Source organism: Apium graveolens, chromosome 1, assembly GCF_009905375.1.
Source record: "Apium graveolens cultivar Ventura chromosome 1, ASM990537v1, whole genome shotgun sequence".
Classification (NCBI taxonomy): Eukaryota; Viridiplantae; Streptophyta; class Magnoliopsida; order Apiales; family Apiaceae; genus Apium; species Apium graveolens.
The window spans coordinates 200,351,769-200,367,564 of NC_133647.1; the positions used below are offsets into that span (position 1 = coordinate 200,351,769).

Genomic DNA, 15,796 nt, shown 5'->3' on the forward strand with positions numbered 1-15,796 from the left:
AAACTTCAATTTCTACTTATACCAGAGAATAACTTAAGTTTGAGCAATACTTTCCCAAGAAATATTTTCAGCACAAATCATATTTGGGAAAATATTTTTCTGAATTTCTCCAATTAGCCACATGAAAAACAGGACCTGAAATCGTCACAAAATCAGAAATTCCATAAACAAATGGGGTCGATGATCCCATTCCCTCCATATGGTATCATATGTCATAATTTGACTATTACGTAGTTAAATTGACTGACTAGACTTTGACCGACAATTAAGTTAAATTTATGCATTATATCTTAAAAATTAAAAAAAATACATTTTGAAAAGGATAAAATATATTTTTTTAATAATACAAGTTTTGAATCTTATTTAATAACTGTTTTTCTGTGTGTACACAGTAAATGCAAACTTATATAATTTTGACTTGTTTTGATTGACCAACACTTTTTAATAATGGTGACCCCCTACATTTACAACAATTACATCAATACAAATATTCCAAACTTATACTTAAGTTTTAGAGAATCTCCGACAAGCTCTTTATATAGCCTCTTAAGTTGAAAAATAAAGAGTGGTGCTTAAATTTGAGCTCTAAGAAATTCTTAGAGGTTCTATAAAAATTTAAGAGCTTCTTCTCTCTTCTCATTTCTAAGAACCTCCCGCTAACTCTTAACTAATATTTTATAGTAAATTGATAAAATATACTCTCTATCTTTCCACTTTTACTTTAATGATTTCAAGTTATTTTCAATAATATAAAATTGAATGAGAAGTGGATATAAAAAGTATGGTTAGAGATGAATATACATTAAATTTAAAATGTCAAAAGCGCATAAACCTATGTTGGACACACCCAATTAATCTATCTATACTATACTATTATAAACAGAACACCCTCTATTTGGTAGTCGGTTGTTCGGTACAATTGTTTGGTACGACAAATAACAACCATCAGATCTAAAGTAAGATAGACGAGAACCGTTGGATGCAATAATAAAATATTATTATATTAATATTTAAACTGCTCTCATGGATTCAGGGTTCAAACCCCGTCAACAGCTTATTATATTTAAACTTTTATATTCTTTATTTTAACAATTTCTGCAGGACTCGAGTCCCATGAACAACATATTCTATTCTATTATATTATTTATATTCAATCAAGCCTCAAATTATCACAAAACATTTATTATTATAACTTATTATATTTTTCAATTTATTTTTCAACTATTGAAACTATATATCAAAATATAATAATTTTAAGATATAGTTATATTATTAAAAATAATATAATAATTTTAAGATATAGTTATATTATTAAAAATCATGTTAAAGACAATCCGTGCATCGCACGGGTCATAGGCAAGTAATATATTAAGTATAATTTGTGGTCAAAATATAATCAAGACCAGAGACCGGTCAAAACAAGGCACTAGGGGAGTATAAATTTATAGGGGCGCCTTGAATGTTGGCATAATTTAATATGGAAGTACCCCTGAAGCTGATACAAACACTACTGATACTACATATGTACAAAGCCAGCTGGTGATTCGAAATACATTAAATCTGCTTTTAACATCTACCAATGAGGATTTCAATTTACAATGATAAAAGATAAGCATGTAAATTCTTCCACCTCTACATTTTCTCAGATGACAAAAACAGAGAATTAGTTATATTATAGTGAGAGCCGTCCGAACCACAGAAAATTAATTATTTTTCACATGATACCTCCATTTCATCTGTTAGTGCCACTACTGCCGCATGACCCCAAAAAATTGAATGATCTCAAATTGCTATCAACACTTATCAATATTGTCAGCCCATGTACCAGGTGTACCTACTTCTACTCTCAGGAGCTATCTACCTGTGCTGCGCACTCTTCTCCTGTATAAATCGCATAATAGTCAGATACTGTTCAAATTACCACAAACAGGCATCCAACGCATTTATTAGAAAACACAACCATTTGGCAAATTTTGATATAAATAAAGTGACGGAAGAATGCAATATACATTTCAGTTAGGGAGATTTCACGATCTGTCAAATTTTTCTAATGGAATTGGTAAAGAAAATCTCCATTACACATCCAGATCTAGAAGGAATATATGCTATTTATAAAATATATAGAAAATCATTATTTCATGCATCAACAGACAAATATAACGACTGAAAAAATGCATATTATCCACCTTCCTACAGTTTAATAGATCCTACCTAAACACTATTCAACCCCAAGAAATTTATAAGCCTGCAGACTTCAAAAACAAGGTACCGAACAGCTATAAGGGTTTTAACTCATATCAACACAATTATATCCAGAACAGTAAAGTCAAGGACTCCTGCACAATACAGCAGAATAAACAGACTCGTAACAACCATTTGAAAAGCCTTAAGAACCACTTGCATAATTCTTAGACAAGCAAAGGCATATTGTTGATTTAAGGAAATACATCAAAGGATAGAATTATGGAAGACAAAGATCACCTTGTCTTCTTCAAATTTTTTTACCAGCCTCAGGTACTGGTCTCGAGCTTCTGGGTTACGGGCCATTGACTGGACTCTTGCGAGAGCCTTCTTAACACCCTCAGCCTTCTGTTCTCGACCAATTCGAAGAAAATCATACTCATCGTTCTTCTCATGGCCAGGTCCTAATGCTTCAGCTGCTTTCTTCAACCGATATCCACGCAAGCCACACTTTTTCCGCCTCCAACGCAGAATTACTTTTTCAAGAATACTGGCAGACCAGACAACCTTCTTATAATGCTTACGCACCTGATGTCCCCTCACATGAGCCTGAAAAGCAAATATGAGTACATAATAGTATCACCCAAATATTATAACAATCATTTACACGCATCAAAACAGGAGGTTCAAATATAGGTCATAAGAAAGTGAAAAGTTGATGTCCCGCCTTTATCCTATCCCCAGTGACACTATTTTTAAGGCTGGATCTACACATTAAAATTCTTTAGTTGCATCAAACTGTCCCTCTCTATAATTTAATTTATGTTGCTCGATAACAGTGATGGCATGAGAGTATTACTGATAAATACTTTGCAAACAATTAATAATACAAATGCCATAAAAAATTTTGCATCTTCGTCTCAATAGCACAAAAAACAACTCTTTTCATAGGGATATGGATTCAGAATTTATTTCATAGGGACGACTTAAGTTCTTACTTAAGTTAAGTGCTTTGCAGATTAATCTTTCATACATGTATACCTGAATGTTAACAATACGTTTCCGTATCTTCAAATACTCTTTCCTGCCTTTCCAGCCGCGGTATTTCTGCTGGATCTTTATTGCAGCTGCAGAGTGCAGATAGTCATCAAAGTCATGCATCTTCTGAACCTTGCTCAAACAACCAAGAGCAACAAGGTCAAGTGGATTTTCAGATAGATCACTGTTGCTATTAGTGATTTGTCTATGACGGTATGAAAGAACCCTCAATGCATCCTGAATTAGGGAAGCTGCATGTGCTGAATTTTTAACAGCAGCAAGAGATCCTCTCAATGAAATTTCCTCTTTTGATACTTCATCTGGTGGAAAATCATATATTCTCGCATTCTCCACAGTACTGTCTGACTTGACTCCTGATGTAGCATTATCCGTTACACTTCCGTTGAAACCTAATGAAGAAAGATGACTAACTAAATCTGTTTCTGCCAAAAAGCCAGCAATTCCTTTATGGCCTCTGATCGATGCCAAATCAGCAGCTTTCTGCCCACCAGGAAATTCAGGAGTTGGATCTTCAACTGCACCAGCAGCAGCACCCAACTTAACAAGCACAATGACAGTATTCTCTCTGGAAAAATTAAAATTAAAATAGATTAGATATATCATATAAGGAAAGAAAAAGAACGACAAAATATCTTGACTAGCAGGGTGAAGACCAGACACCAGAGCTGATTTTTTTTAGGATCGTGATGCTAATAAGCTCACGCAGCATTCACTAGTAGCTTAGGCGCAAGTCACATTCAGGTTTATATTAGAAACATTGTTTTGAAGTTGCTCAAATTTATTACTGTTTCCTTGTCCCTGTTAAAGTTGCAGCACATAGAATTTCACCTTTTTCGTCTCATCTGTTTAGAATGACTATGTCAAAGGGCCACTACCTCTTACATTAAGTAGAATAGCTATTCACATGTGGGGGGATAAAATCGTGGTGAAATTGCTTGTTTGAAATGAATGAATAATTTAGCATTACACTTGCTTGAACACAGCGAAAGAGAAACCTCCCAGTGTAGGCATGCAAAAGTGCTGATATCAAGGACTTAAAACATCAAACTTCAAAGCAATAGATTCTTACTACCAGCCAGCAAGCTTAACAATAAAAATACGTATTTTTTTTAATATTTAAATCTAGCAATGTTGATATTAGGTAACAGTTTCTGGCCTAAATTTTGTAATAAAGACTAAAAAAATATACTCTACATGGTAGTGAGCAGCATGTAATACCAATGCACCATATTCCATTATTAGAAGAGATTTTTGGCAAGTATTAAGATAAAGTCTCACCTCCCATAATATGAAGCCCAGTGGAGCGCTGTCTTGCCTTTAGCATCTCTAAAATTGGGACTGATCCCAGCAGCAATAATGGGAGCAACAGCCCACTCAAAACCAAGAGCAGCAGCCAAATGAATAACCCCTTGTCCCTCATCATCCAAAATATTGAGTCCTCTACCCATATTGTGTGTTTCGCATGCCAGCCAATCATATACTTTGTCTTTAAGCAAAAATTTAAGTAAAACATCTGTAGAATTTCCCTTAAAGTCGGTAAGGGTCTTATCCAAGCTCCCCAGGCTACTCTTGTCATCAGTATTAAGAGTATGTACAACATTCATCACTTTGCATCCATCACATTCTTCTACAGTGCAGTGAATTTTTTTCTTCTCTACCCCCAAAGATAACAACTTTACCAGTCGAGTCAGAATTCTGAGTTCATCTTCTGGTGCTTTTTTGTCAGCCATTAAACATGACTTTGTAGATGTATTTTCGCGAAATTCAAACTCCCGCACCTCACTACAAGCCAACCTATTGCTGCATGTTATATAGAAGGGAACAAAACCAGGAGTATGTGAAGGAGTTCGACATCGTAACACATTTTCACTCAAAGCTTCTGCAGCAACTTCAATTTCACCAAACATACAGCACCACTTGTAATCACTAAAATGCTTATTCTCCCCCATGAAAGAACCAACAACCAACACCTACAAGAGAACAGATATAACAAGCAACAAACATTAAGGCAGAAAAAAGGAGACATAAAATTGAAAAAAAGTGCTCAAAATGCATACCTTTGTATTCACTTCTGAATCGGCACAATCTGGAGCAAAGTCATGGATGCTAAATAGTTGCTGCTGAGAAAGAGAAGGATCTAGAAATTCTGTATTCAGTTGCATCTGGAGAGAGAGACTGGACACTTCCTTATCATCATGCTCAGTATTAAGTGTATTCCAATATCTGTCAGAGCCAGATGTCATGATGGAATCATCACAATCTTTGCCAATTTCATTATCCATCCATCTCCCGAAACTATCAATTTTTTTCAGCTCACCGGCTTTTTTGCTTGCTTCGCCTAATTGACCACTGCTTTCAATTTTAGCACTATAATTTACTTTTGTCATTGAACCAGAAGAGTCCTCCAACTGGGTATGTTTATATGAAGGTCAGAGGTTTGACAGTAGATAGTATTTGTGTCACATTATTTGATGTAAACAAAACAATATTCTAGTCATTTAACAAATTCGACATCAAGGTTCTTTATTTTTATCTGACTAACACACTCAGAATAATATTCACACCTGATAAAATGTGATACTAGCACCATTTATACATAATTTTCGTAGGCAAATTGTGACAACCAAATATGGGGAGGGAAAAAGCAGAATAGAGATACTGAGATATATACACAGCACAATCCTAGACTAAAGTATTTAGTATAAGTAACGTATAAATTCCGTGTAAAATTGGAATGACAACATAATGGAAAAGATTGAAGTCAGGAGGCCACACCTGACCAATTTGGCAATCAGGAAGCAGACCATCTTCCATCCTTGCAAAATCTGGAGCAATATAATCAGGATCCAACCTAGTGTCAATTAGCTTGTGAGATAGGACATCTGCTGTATTAACATGGTCATAATCAACTTTTTGCTCAGGTGGATGTAACATGTTCTGGCTTAATCCATGCCTCTCGGTCCATATAGATGAGCCCAGGCCGCCACCGAGACTGGATCCAAGTAACCCTGGAGTGTTATAGGCACCTTGTTAAGTCTGTAGATCTTAGAAATATGACCAGGCATAACGTCATTTTAGTGATGGACAAACAGAACCAGTACGAAATAACGATTAGAGCATTGCAACTTACCTTCTACATTAATAAGTAAACCTTAAAACAACAAATAAAACTCAAACTTCTACTCATATACTCTGCTAGACTGCTACTATTATAATCTTTTGAAAAAAAATTAATGAAGCAGTAAACTGACCATAGATTTCTCAGAAACCAAAATTGGCACTACTATTTTTAAATCCAGTTATTGTTTGGTTGTGTTCACACATTTAATTTGTTTACCCATGCTATGTACTGCATTCCAAGAGCATCTCCAAGATAATCTTAGTTCACTCTTAAAATATAATATGAAAATTGGCTCCTAATAATTTAGAGCGTGCATATCTCCAACATCACTCCTTATACTTGCTCCTTAAATAATTTTTTTAATATTACTAAAAGTACTTTCGATCAATTGAAGTACAATAAAAAAGGAAAGAGACGTGTCTTTATTAATTTACTACAAGAAATATCTTGGGAGTAGGAAGAAGCTCCTTGGCAAATGAGGAAGGAAGGATGACCAAGAGACTCCCTATTTTGACTCCCTCCCTCCCCCTCCCCCTCCCCCTCCCCCTCCCTCCCTTAAAATCTATAGTACCAGGTTGTAGGGGTAAGAGGAAAAAGATAAATAATCAGGTGCTAGGTGCCCCTAAAATCGAGTTGCTTAACTATACTATGGACTTCTGGAGTAAATGAGTAATGCTAAAGACAGCAAAGCCGAAGTAGCTCTCACATAGACAGCTAAATTCTTTGTTATACCAAACTAAGAACTTTCTACTGGTATACATGAAAGATGCCAAGAAAACACTATAGTCAAGTTTACTGAAATTTGACAGGAGACAACAGTCTAGCAACAATGAACAGTTCTTACCAGCACTGGTAGTTCCATCTGAATGACAAGAAGGATTAGAAGATGGGAGCTGCAATAACTGTACCAGAGAAGAAATCTCAGGATCTGCTAGAGGAAAACTTTCCTCAAATTCTGAAGAAATTGTCGGCCCACTCCAGTCACCTGGATAAGAATGAGATGCACGAGATGTTCCAGACATGGTTTGAGGGGAGTAAGCTTGTTCCATACTGGGTGAATCAATCTGAGGACTTCGAAGTTCTGAATCTGCGTTTTTAGAATGGTGACTGCCCAATTTGTACCCCTGCAATGTGTCACGTGTATCAACTTAGTGTTCCATAGAAATTCGTTCAGATAATTTATTGACCATGTAAGGAAAAGAAATTAAAATCATTACAATTGAAAAATATTATCAGTCAGATATAAGAGAGAGCTACACCCTTTCATTTCAATCGAAGTCCTATCATGGTGGAGATACTATAAGCAATAGCAAGAAGCACATACACATTAAAATACATCCACATTGGTGTATTAGCACATCTATATGTGTTATTACATATATAGACATATTTCCGTATATATGCAGGTTAACATGTCTGGATTAAAAAAAATCTGCATAGAGAGAGATTTACTAACCATGGAAAGTAAATTGACCCTTTAACTTATGCAGCAATGATTCAAAATGAAGTTTAAAACTAACGCAAGCAAATACTAGAGAGAAAATGTAACTGCAGTAAGTACCCATGACTAGGAAATTTAAACAAAGAATTACCTCTTTTACTTCTCTGTAATGCACAAGAACAATATTCTGCAGCTGCCTGAAAACAGGGAAGAATAATAAGCATTTTGAGAATGCATATCATTATAAAATATCTAAATACTGAGATTTAACTCTACTCACAAGGTTAAATACAAATGAACTTGTTTGGTATATTACAATTAGAGAAAGATATATAGCTAAAGGAATAAACAGTAATATCCTTACTGCTCAATTTATTTTTCTTCCTGTACGATTATTAATTCATTAAGATATATAGAGCAGTCTTGCTTATTGTAGAATTTCAGCAGGTAGCATCGATTAGAATATTTTTTCCATCACATTGTCAGCAAAACATTTATTCACTTAATTTAAATCCATAAAGATTCCTCTGAAGAAGAAACTCATTGTCTTTTTAAAAAAGGCTTAATTATAACTTAGCACTTAAAGTATGACACATTGTACACATAAACCCTTGAACAAAAAAAATCATATTTTAACCCTTCAAGTTTGAGAATTGTTCACTCTAACCCTTTTGGTAAAAAAAATTCCCATATTACCCTTAGGGGTTATTATGTCCGCAATCATATACTTCAGGGGCAATATTGTTCGTCAATCATTTTCTTGTTATATTTTATTTAACAAATAATATAAAAAAAGATTGAATTGTGTGTTAACATTGAATTCCTCTGCCAATGGAATCAATATTGAGGTACAAACCAAAGATTGTCTATTCTACAGTCCCATTTTTAACAAGTTCAAAGGACATAGAACTCTGAAGAGTTAAACGCTCAACTACATAGACTAGAAATATGAAGGTGGATGTAAATGATGTGAAAATGTTAGTAGGCACATTGTTAGTGTCTGTTTTCTTTTGTCATTTGATTGAATCATTTCCAGAAGCCAACTAGATCAAACTCTGTACATCAAAAGTGCGTCTCCATCCATTTAAGCATATATGGCGTTTAATATTTGCCATGTTACATTTATTAAATTTAGACAAAGTTAACCTAATAATTTTGACTAATAATAGTTTTAAGGGTAGTTATTACATTGTAAAATATATTATTTTATAACAAAAAGCTAATTCAGTATCATATCAGAAAAGCAAAACATCTATTTCACCAAGCAGCAACACTCACTTATCAAGCAACCAATAGCATCTTCGCTGAAAGTTCTCATTATCTTCTCCATGGGCATAATAGCAATGAAGAACATCGACGCTGCCTGTCTATTAGAGAAGGTAAGTACTAAGTGAAATAGCACGGAAAAATAAGTCACGCTACATATAGCCAAACAATTAAAGGCAAATTTTTGTTTATCAAATGTTTAAAACCAAACTCAAAATTGATTTTACCGATTAGACTTAATGATTAATTAAAAAGTGAGAGGGAGGGAATGAGGGAGAGAGAGAGAGAGAGAGAGAGAGAGAGAGAGCGAGTGAAATGACTGGGGGATGTTGGAAATGAAACATTCATACAGTCTTAATTAATAGAGCCATCAATTCTTAAACTAAACTTTTTTTTAAACTAATTGTATTGCCTTATAGCACTTGCACATTTTGTACCCACCAAAAGAACTCTTGTGGAAATTCTAAAAAAGAAATGTTTTAAATTTAAAAAAAAAATAAAAAGCATCATAACGAAACCTGCAAAGAGGCAAGAGCTGCAGAACATCAGTCACCAACCCCTTGATATTTCATAACAAAAAGCTTTAAAAATACCTTAAATGGTAAAATGGATTGTACTTGAAATTATTTATCTCTAGCAATTTAAATTTTATAAGTGCAAAATATTAGAAGTGGAATTGAATTTATGATTAACTAACAACTTGCGACATGTCACCAGGTCGAGATTCAAGGTTACAACACAAATCCACAACTACCTTATCTGTACCGTAAGGGCGCACAACAAACACTTAATAGTACCTTGGCCACCTAGAGACAGACTAATTGTCCATTTACCTGAGAATAGATGGAATGAAGGACTAACCTTAAGTTTTTCATGAGCTTCTCTGACTGTCTTCCCGTCTTTTTTCTTTCTCCAGCGATGACCATCTCTACGAAAATATCTGAGGACTTTCCGATCAAATAGAAACAAAGAGCCAGCTGTATAAGATAAACAGGTTGTGTCATATGATCTACCAACTACCAATGTCAAAGATTATAGATAACTGGGAATTTTTTGAAAAGTGGTGATTATATTTTGTTTACACCTCATTTAGGGAAACACATTAAGTTTCTCGATAGTTAATTATGGATGGATAATAAAATAAGATATCAAGGATATTTTACTAATATACTCACACAAAGCTAATACACCTTACAAGATTCCTGCTTATGCACAGACACCAATTTGGATGTGCAGGTAGAATCCAGGTTAACAAACAGATTTACTGAAAGTGGATATGCAATGGGCTGTTTAATTTTGCTTCAAGCTCAAGGCGGATTTTATAATACCTCGTCTTAAAGTTAAACTGTATACCATTTCGATGCATAATGGAAAAGCTCGGTAATATACCTAAGAGATTCTACCTTTTCATATTTTTCAAATCCACAAGAATTATAAAATTAAAACTAAAGCATGTAAACATTTGGTTATCGTTACGAACCTGCTGGTTTCACAGGAGGATTTTGTGTTACGTGAAATTTTTTATGATTCTGCAGAATTTCACAAATTTCAGTAGTGCGCAGCCACCTGTGCTTTGCTTCTTCCAGAATCTGCTGCAAGTCTGTCAAATTCGACATTCAGAATATCCTTGCATAAATAACACCAATATTATAGCTGATGCTGCCAAATGCATCTTTCTAACTATCCGATAACTGAACAAATGATTTTCCCCCAATATTATATCAGATGCAAGAGGAGAGCGTGAATAAAGAGAAACAAATTACATGCATTTTGTTTACTGTGTTCATATCACAAGAAATTACATGACAATTAACCTATTAAATCAAAGCCCAAACATGCAAACCAAAATTTGTGCCACATCACACAATTCGTCTATCATACATAAATATTACAATTTGCTAAAAAATTTCAACCTAAATTGCACACATCACGCAATCATACACAATATGCATATATATCACAAGTATGTGAGTGCACACACATGCACAAAATGACAGCTAATTAATTTGTACACACTGCACTCCACAAAATTCATATATTATATGCACTATATCATAAGCCTGCGTGTGTGCACAGAGTATGCAACCTAATATTGTACACATCACACAATTCATATGCACAAATATCATACTCACAAGCACAAGCAGAGCAAGATAATCAAACACATAGAAGGCAACCTAATTCTGTACACATCACATTGCTCATATTCTATATGCACAAATATCATACTCACAAGCACAAGCAGAGCAAGATAATCAAACACATAGAATGCAACCTAATTCTGTACACATCACATTGCTCATTTTCTATATGCACAAATATCATACTCACAAGCACAAGCAGAGCAAGATAATCAAACACATAGAATGCAACTTAATTCTGTACACATCACATTGCTCATATTCTATATGCACAAATATCATACTCACAAGCACAAGCAGAGCAAGATAATCAAACACATAGAATGCAACCTAATTCTGTACACATCACATTGCTCATATTCTATATGCACATATATCATACTCACAAGCACAAGCAGAGCAAGATAATCAAACACATAGAATGCAACTTAATTCTGTACACATCACATTGCTCATATTCTATCTGCACAAATATCATACTCACAAGCACAAGCAGAGCAAGATAATCAAACACATAGAATGCAACTTAATTCTGTACACATCACATTGCTCATATTCTATCTGCACAAATATCATACTCACAAGCACAAGCAGAGCAAGATAATCAAACACATAGAATGCAACCTAATTCTGTACACGTCACATTGTTCATATTCTATATTTCTCTCTCTCTCCATCTCTATCTCACTCTCTCACACACACAACACTCTCTATCTCACTCTCTCTCCATCTCTCTCTCTCTATGTATATTACACACACCACAACACTCTCTATCTCTATCTCTCTCCCACTCTCTCACCCTCTCTCTACATTACACACACACAACACTCTCTCTATCTCTGTCTCTCTCTCTCACACTCTCTCTCTATATATATTACACACACACAACACTCTTTATCTATATCTCTCTCTCCCACACACACACAACACTCTTTATCTATATCTCTCTCTCCCACACACACACAATACACTCTCTCTCTCACACACACACACAACACACACACACACACAATAATCTCTCTCTCTCTCTTTCACACACACAACACTCTCTCTCTCTCTCTCTCTTTCACACACACAGAGAACATAAACAGATAGAATAAGTGCAAACCTAGCGAAAAACTCGGAACAAAACGGTTAGAATCAGCCATAGAACCACCAGAATTTCATCACACGCCAATTCAATCCCAAATAAAACCTACAAATCATCAAAATCAATTACAAAACAAGCTTAATCAATCAATTAATCACGAGTAATAAACAATCAAATAAAATATAATCACAAATTATTCGAATAAAAAGCCCTAACCAGTAATTCTCAGCTATTAAAACCTCGGGCGCTGAAAAAAGGGGGAAAATAAAAACAGGGGGGAGAGTGTTGTTATATATGTGTGAAAATATAGATACAGGAAATGTATGTATAGGTTGTGAATTAATGCTGAAAAAAGGGGATATGTAAGTCAATTTCTGTGTTTACACCCAAAGAACTCGCATAGTGTATTTTTATTATGTAGAATTAATTATTTTGAAAGAGAAGAGATAGAGAGAGAGATAATTAGATACATGTACACGCAGATTGTCACAGTGTGTGATGTGGCGCCGGGAGGTTGCTTTTACGGGAAGCAAATCTGACGTGGCCGGATATTATTTGTGGGCCCATGTTTATCACGTTTCTATGTGTACACTTACAATATTATTAAAATATAATAATTATATATTCATATTTGCCAGTGTTGTAAAAATCGGAAATCGGGGAAGATCGGTCGAGTTACCGATTTAGGATTAATTGAAAATCGGGGATTAATCGAAGTAAAAATCGAATGTATTATAATATTAAATTATATTTGATATATTATTATCATTATATTAATTATTTATTAATAAATATATATTTATTATATCATAATTTTTATACTTATTCATATTTAAATTAATATAGTATTTTAATTTTAATAAATAAATATATATACTCCAATAAAGAAAATATTCATAAAAATAAATCGGATTTCAAAAATCGAATCGGTAAAAATAATTTTTAGAATACTGATTTTTACTCGATTATTACTCTCTCCGTTTCATTTTAACTGTCTATTAGACATTTACACACATATCTCAGGATGTACTGACCATGTAGTAAAAATTATTATTATTTTTTAAAACCTTTTTTATAAATAAAAGTTTAAGTTACATATTTTTATTCAGAAGAAAAATTAATTTTTTTTTGTCAAGTTAAAAATTATTATTTTAATTATGTGGTTAAAACACTTAAAAATTAGTAAAAAAAGTCGAGCAAAAAGAAACATAGGAAGTAATAAATAATAAAAAACATCTTACTCTTCACATTTTTATACAAATGATGACAGGTGAATTTGATATTTTGAATATTAGTTATGATATTTTATCGATTATTCAAGGTACACGGAATTAAATCGAATCGAACAGTTAGCCGATTCTAATAATTGTAAAATTGGGTGTACTTAAGTTTCATGCACCGCACAGTTTGATGGTTCAGGTTCGGCTGATTAAGAGTTTATCATTTATAATTTCAAATTCTTGGTTCTACGTTTGCTAATGAATGAATTTTTTAAAATAATTATTCATTTACGAATTAAGTCATATTTGCAAAAAAACTTTTAGGATACGTTTGAAAACTTACATTTCATTTTAAATGAGGGAGTTCAAATAATAGAATTTGAGTTGTAATTTCAAATTCCCATGTTTATACTAATATATAAATATTCTGAATTTCAAATGAAATCCAAATTTTAAACAGCTTATTTGATTAATTCCAGAATTTGAAATGAAATCCAGTTTCCGAAACAGAGGTACTCGGCCTCCATACGCACTCGGCTCCTGTTAGTATATGGCCCGTGATGTACTAGTGATTTCTCGATTGTGATGAGCTCTGAAATTGTTGATTATATATATCCTTTAAATCAAGTTGTTCTGATTAGACTCCATCCAAAGTATTATAGCACACATGCATGCATGTAAATAGAAGTTAAAATAAATAACGCATACTATAGTCTAACCATGAATACATAATAAAAAGTTATACGTCAAATTTTGATTAATATTTAAATTATAAATATTGTTGGGTCTTTCTGTATTCCCTCCAAATTAACCAACAAAAACACTTGGAATTAATAAAAATTAGCGCTTAATATATGTGAATTAGACAAATCCAATAAATAATAATAATAGTATCACTACTACATGATGATCACGGGCGCGCATTGTAACAATAAGAAATACATGGGGACACTGCAGTACACAGTTGAACCAACTTGGTTTTTAAAAAGACAAAGAGCAGCACAATTAAGCCAAAGTGCTTTTCTTGAATTTTTTAAATTCACTATATCTTGCACCCTTGCTCTTGAATGCATTCATCTTATTGCCCTGACTTGAATCAGAATTTTTTCCGCCGCCTATATAAAATCTTGAAAAGAGTTTTTCTCCCAAACTGATTACTTAACAATTTGGAATTAAAATTTAATGCATTATTATGCGAGAGCAGTGTTACAGATTTCGGAAATCGGAACTATTCGGTTGAGACACCGATTTACAATTTATCGGACGATTTTTAAAAAATCGGATGATTAATCGGCGATTTATCGGAAATCGGTCAAATCGGACAAATATTTTTGAACGTTTTTTGAGCGATTTATCGGCGATTTTTGAAAAATCTGCCGATTTTGATAACAGAGTGAGAGAGTAATATGGATGCCTGATTGCCCTAATTTTACTTTATATTTTTCATCATTTTTTTGTGGAATAACTAATGTTACATTTATAGCTTCTTAAATTCAAATGGCACTTTGAGAAGTAATAATAGGCATTCAAATGGAATACAGTTTATGTGCTACTAACGTTTGCAATAGGTTCATGGGAAACCATATGAATATTGTGTATCCAGTTTGTGAATGGCCTCGGATAAAGTCTGCGCTGTTTCTTTGAAAAATGTAAGAAAAATGGTTCATTCACTGATAATTATCAGGGAGGAATAGAGAATACCCACTCGAACAACTCCAGATTCTTGACAATCTCTCCATCTATATATGCTGGCAACAATTAGCTATGTTCTGTAGCCAACCAACATATCCTGAACTATGTGCTGGTGACACAAAACCGCAGTGTTCATGACTACAATGAAGCTGATTCTCATTCTCATTCTAATTCAGACGATGAACATGTGGTTTTACCCTAGCTAGTATGGGACCTCGTTTGAAAAAATGACAAAAATAACTCATTTTTGAAAAAAATTAATCAAAATAATCATTCTGAAAAAAGTAGCCAATTTTAACAGATTGAATACTCCACTGTCAGTTGTGTATCCCAATTTGTATAAAATACTGCACTGGTAGTTGGGTATTTCATATATGGGATAATTCACTGAGAGTTGGGTATCTCATGCTGACAGTCTGACAGTTGGGTATTTTATCGGTTAAAGTTAACCAACTTTTTAGAAATCGGTTATTTTTGTTAATTTTGTATAAAAATAGGCTAAATTTGTCCTTCACCCGCCTGATTTCTTGGTTGGTTTTTTGAGATTCTACGCCTTTGTTGTATTTCATCAGCTGGTAATTTTAC

At 33.7% G+C, this 15,796-nt stretch overlaps 1 protein-coding gene across 5 annotated transcripts; it reads right to left on the reverse strand.

Annotated features, from left to right (window-relative positions):
- Positions 1 to 1,437: 1,437 nt before the first annotated feature.
- LOC141678402 (calmodulin-binding transcription activator 2-like) lies at positions 1,438 to 12,732 on the reverse strand. 5 transcript variants are annotated; one of them, XM_074484714.1, is made up of 13 exons: positions 12,516 to 12,732; positions 12,318 to 12,404; positions 10,549 to 10,668; positions 9,930 to 10,045; positions 9,081 to 9,169; positions 7,954 to 7,999; positions 7,206 to 7,485; positions 6,016 to 6,248; positions 5,298 to 5,648; positions 4,519 to 5,210; positions 3,223 to 3,805; positions 2,482 to 2,790; positions 1,438 to 1,881 (listed from the first exon to the last, which is right to left on the reverse strand). In XM_074484714.1, the coding sequence occupies exons 2-13, from the start codon at positions 12,355 to 12,357 to the stop codon at positions 1,858 to 1,860; spliced, it is 2,883 nt and encodes a 960-aa protein (XP_074340815.1). In that variant the 5' UTR covers positions 12,358 to 12,404; positions 12,516 to 12,732; the 3' UTR covers positions 1,438 to 1,857. The 5 variants fall into 5 exon arrangements, with proteins under 5 accessions (XP_074340815.1, XP_074340835.1, XP_074340821.1 ...); XM_074484734.1 differs by having other exon boundaries at positions 10,549 to 10,694; XM_074484720.1 differs by lacking the exon at positions 12,516 to 12,732 and having other exon boundaries at positions 12,318 to 12,472.
- Positions 12,733 to 15,796: the final 3,064 nt, after the last annotated feature.

Bases quoted from the DNA above. Each gene is read 5' to 3' on its own strand.
- LOC141678402 (XM_074484714.1), bottom strand. From the start codon at position 12,357: ATGGCTGATTCTAACCGTTTTGTTCCGAGTTTTTCGCTAG. The intron at 5,649-6,015 runs GTGTGGCCTCCT...AAACATACCCAG, and splicing joins CTGATTGCCAAATTGGTCAG to TTGGAGGACTCTTCTGGTTC. The intron at 2,791-3,222 runs GTATACATGTAT...TTTGCTTTTCAG, and splicing joins AACGTATTGTTAACATTCAG to GCTCATGTGAGGGGACATCA.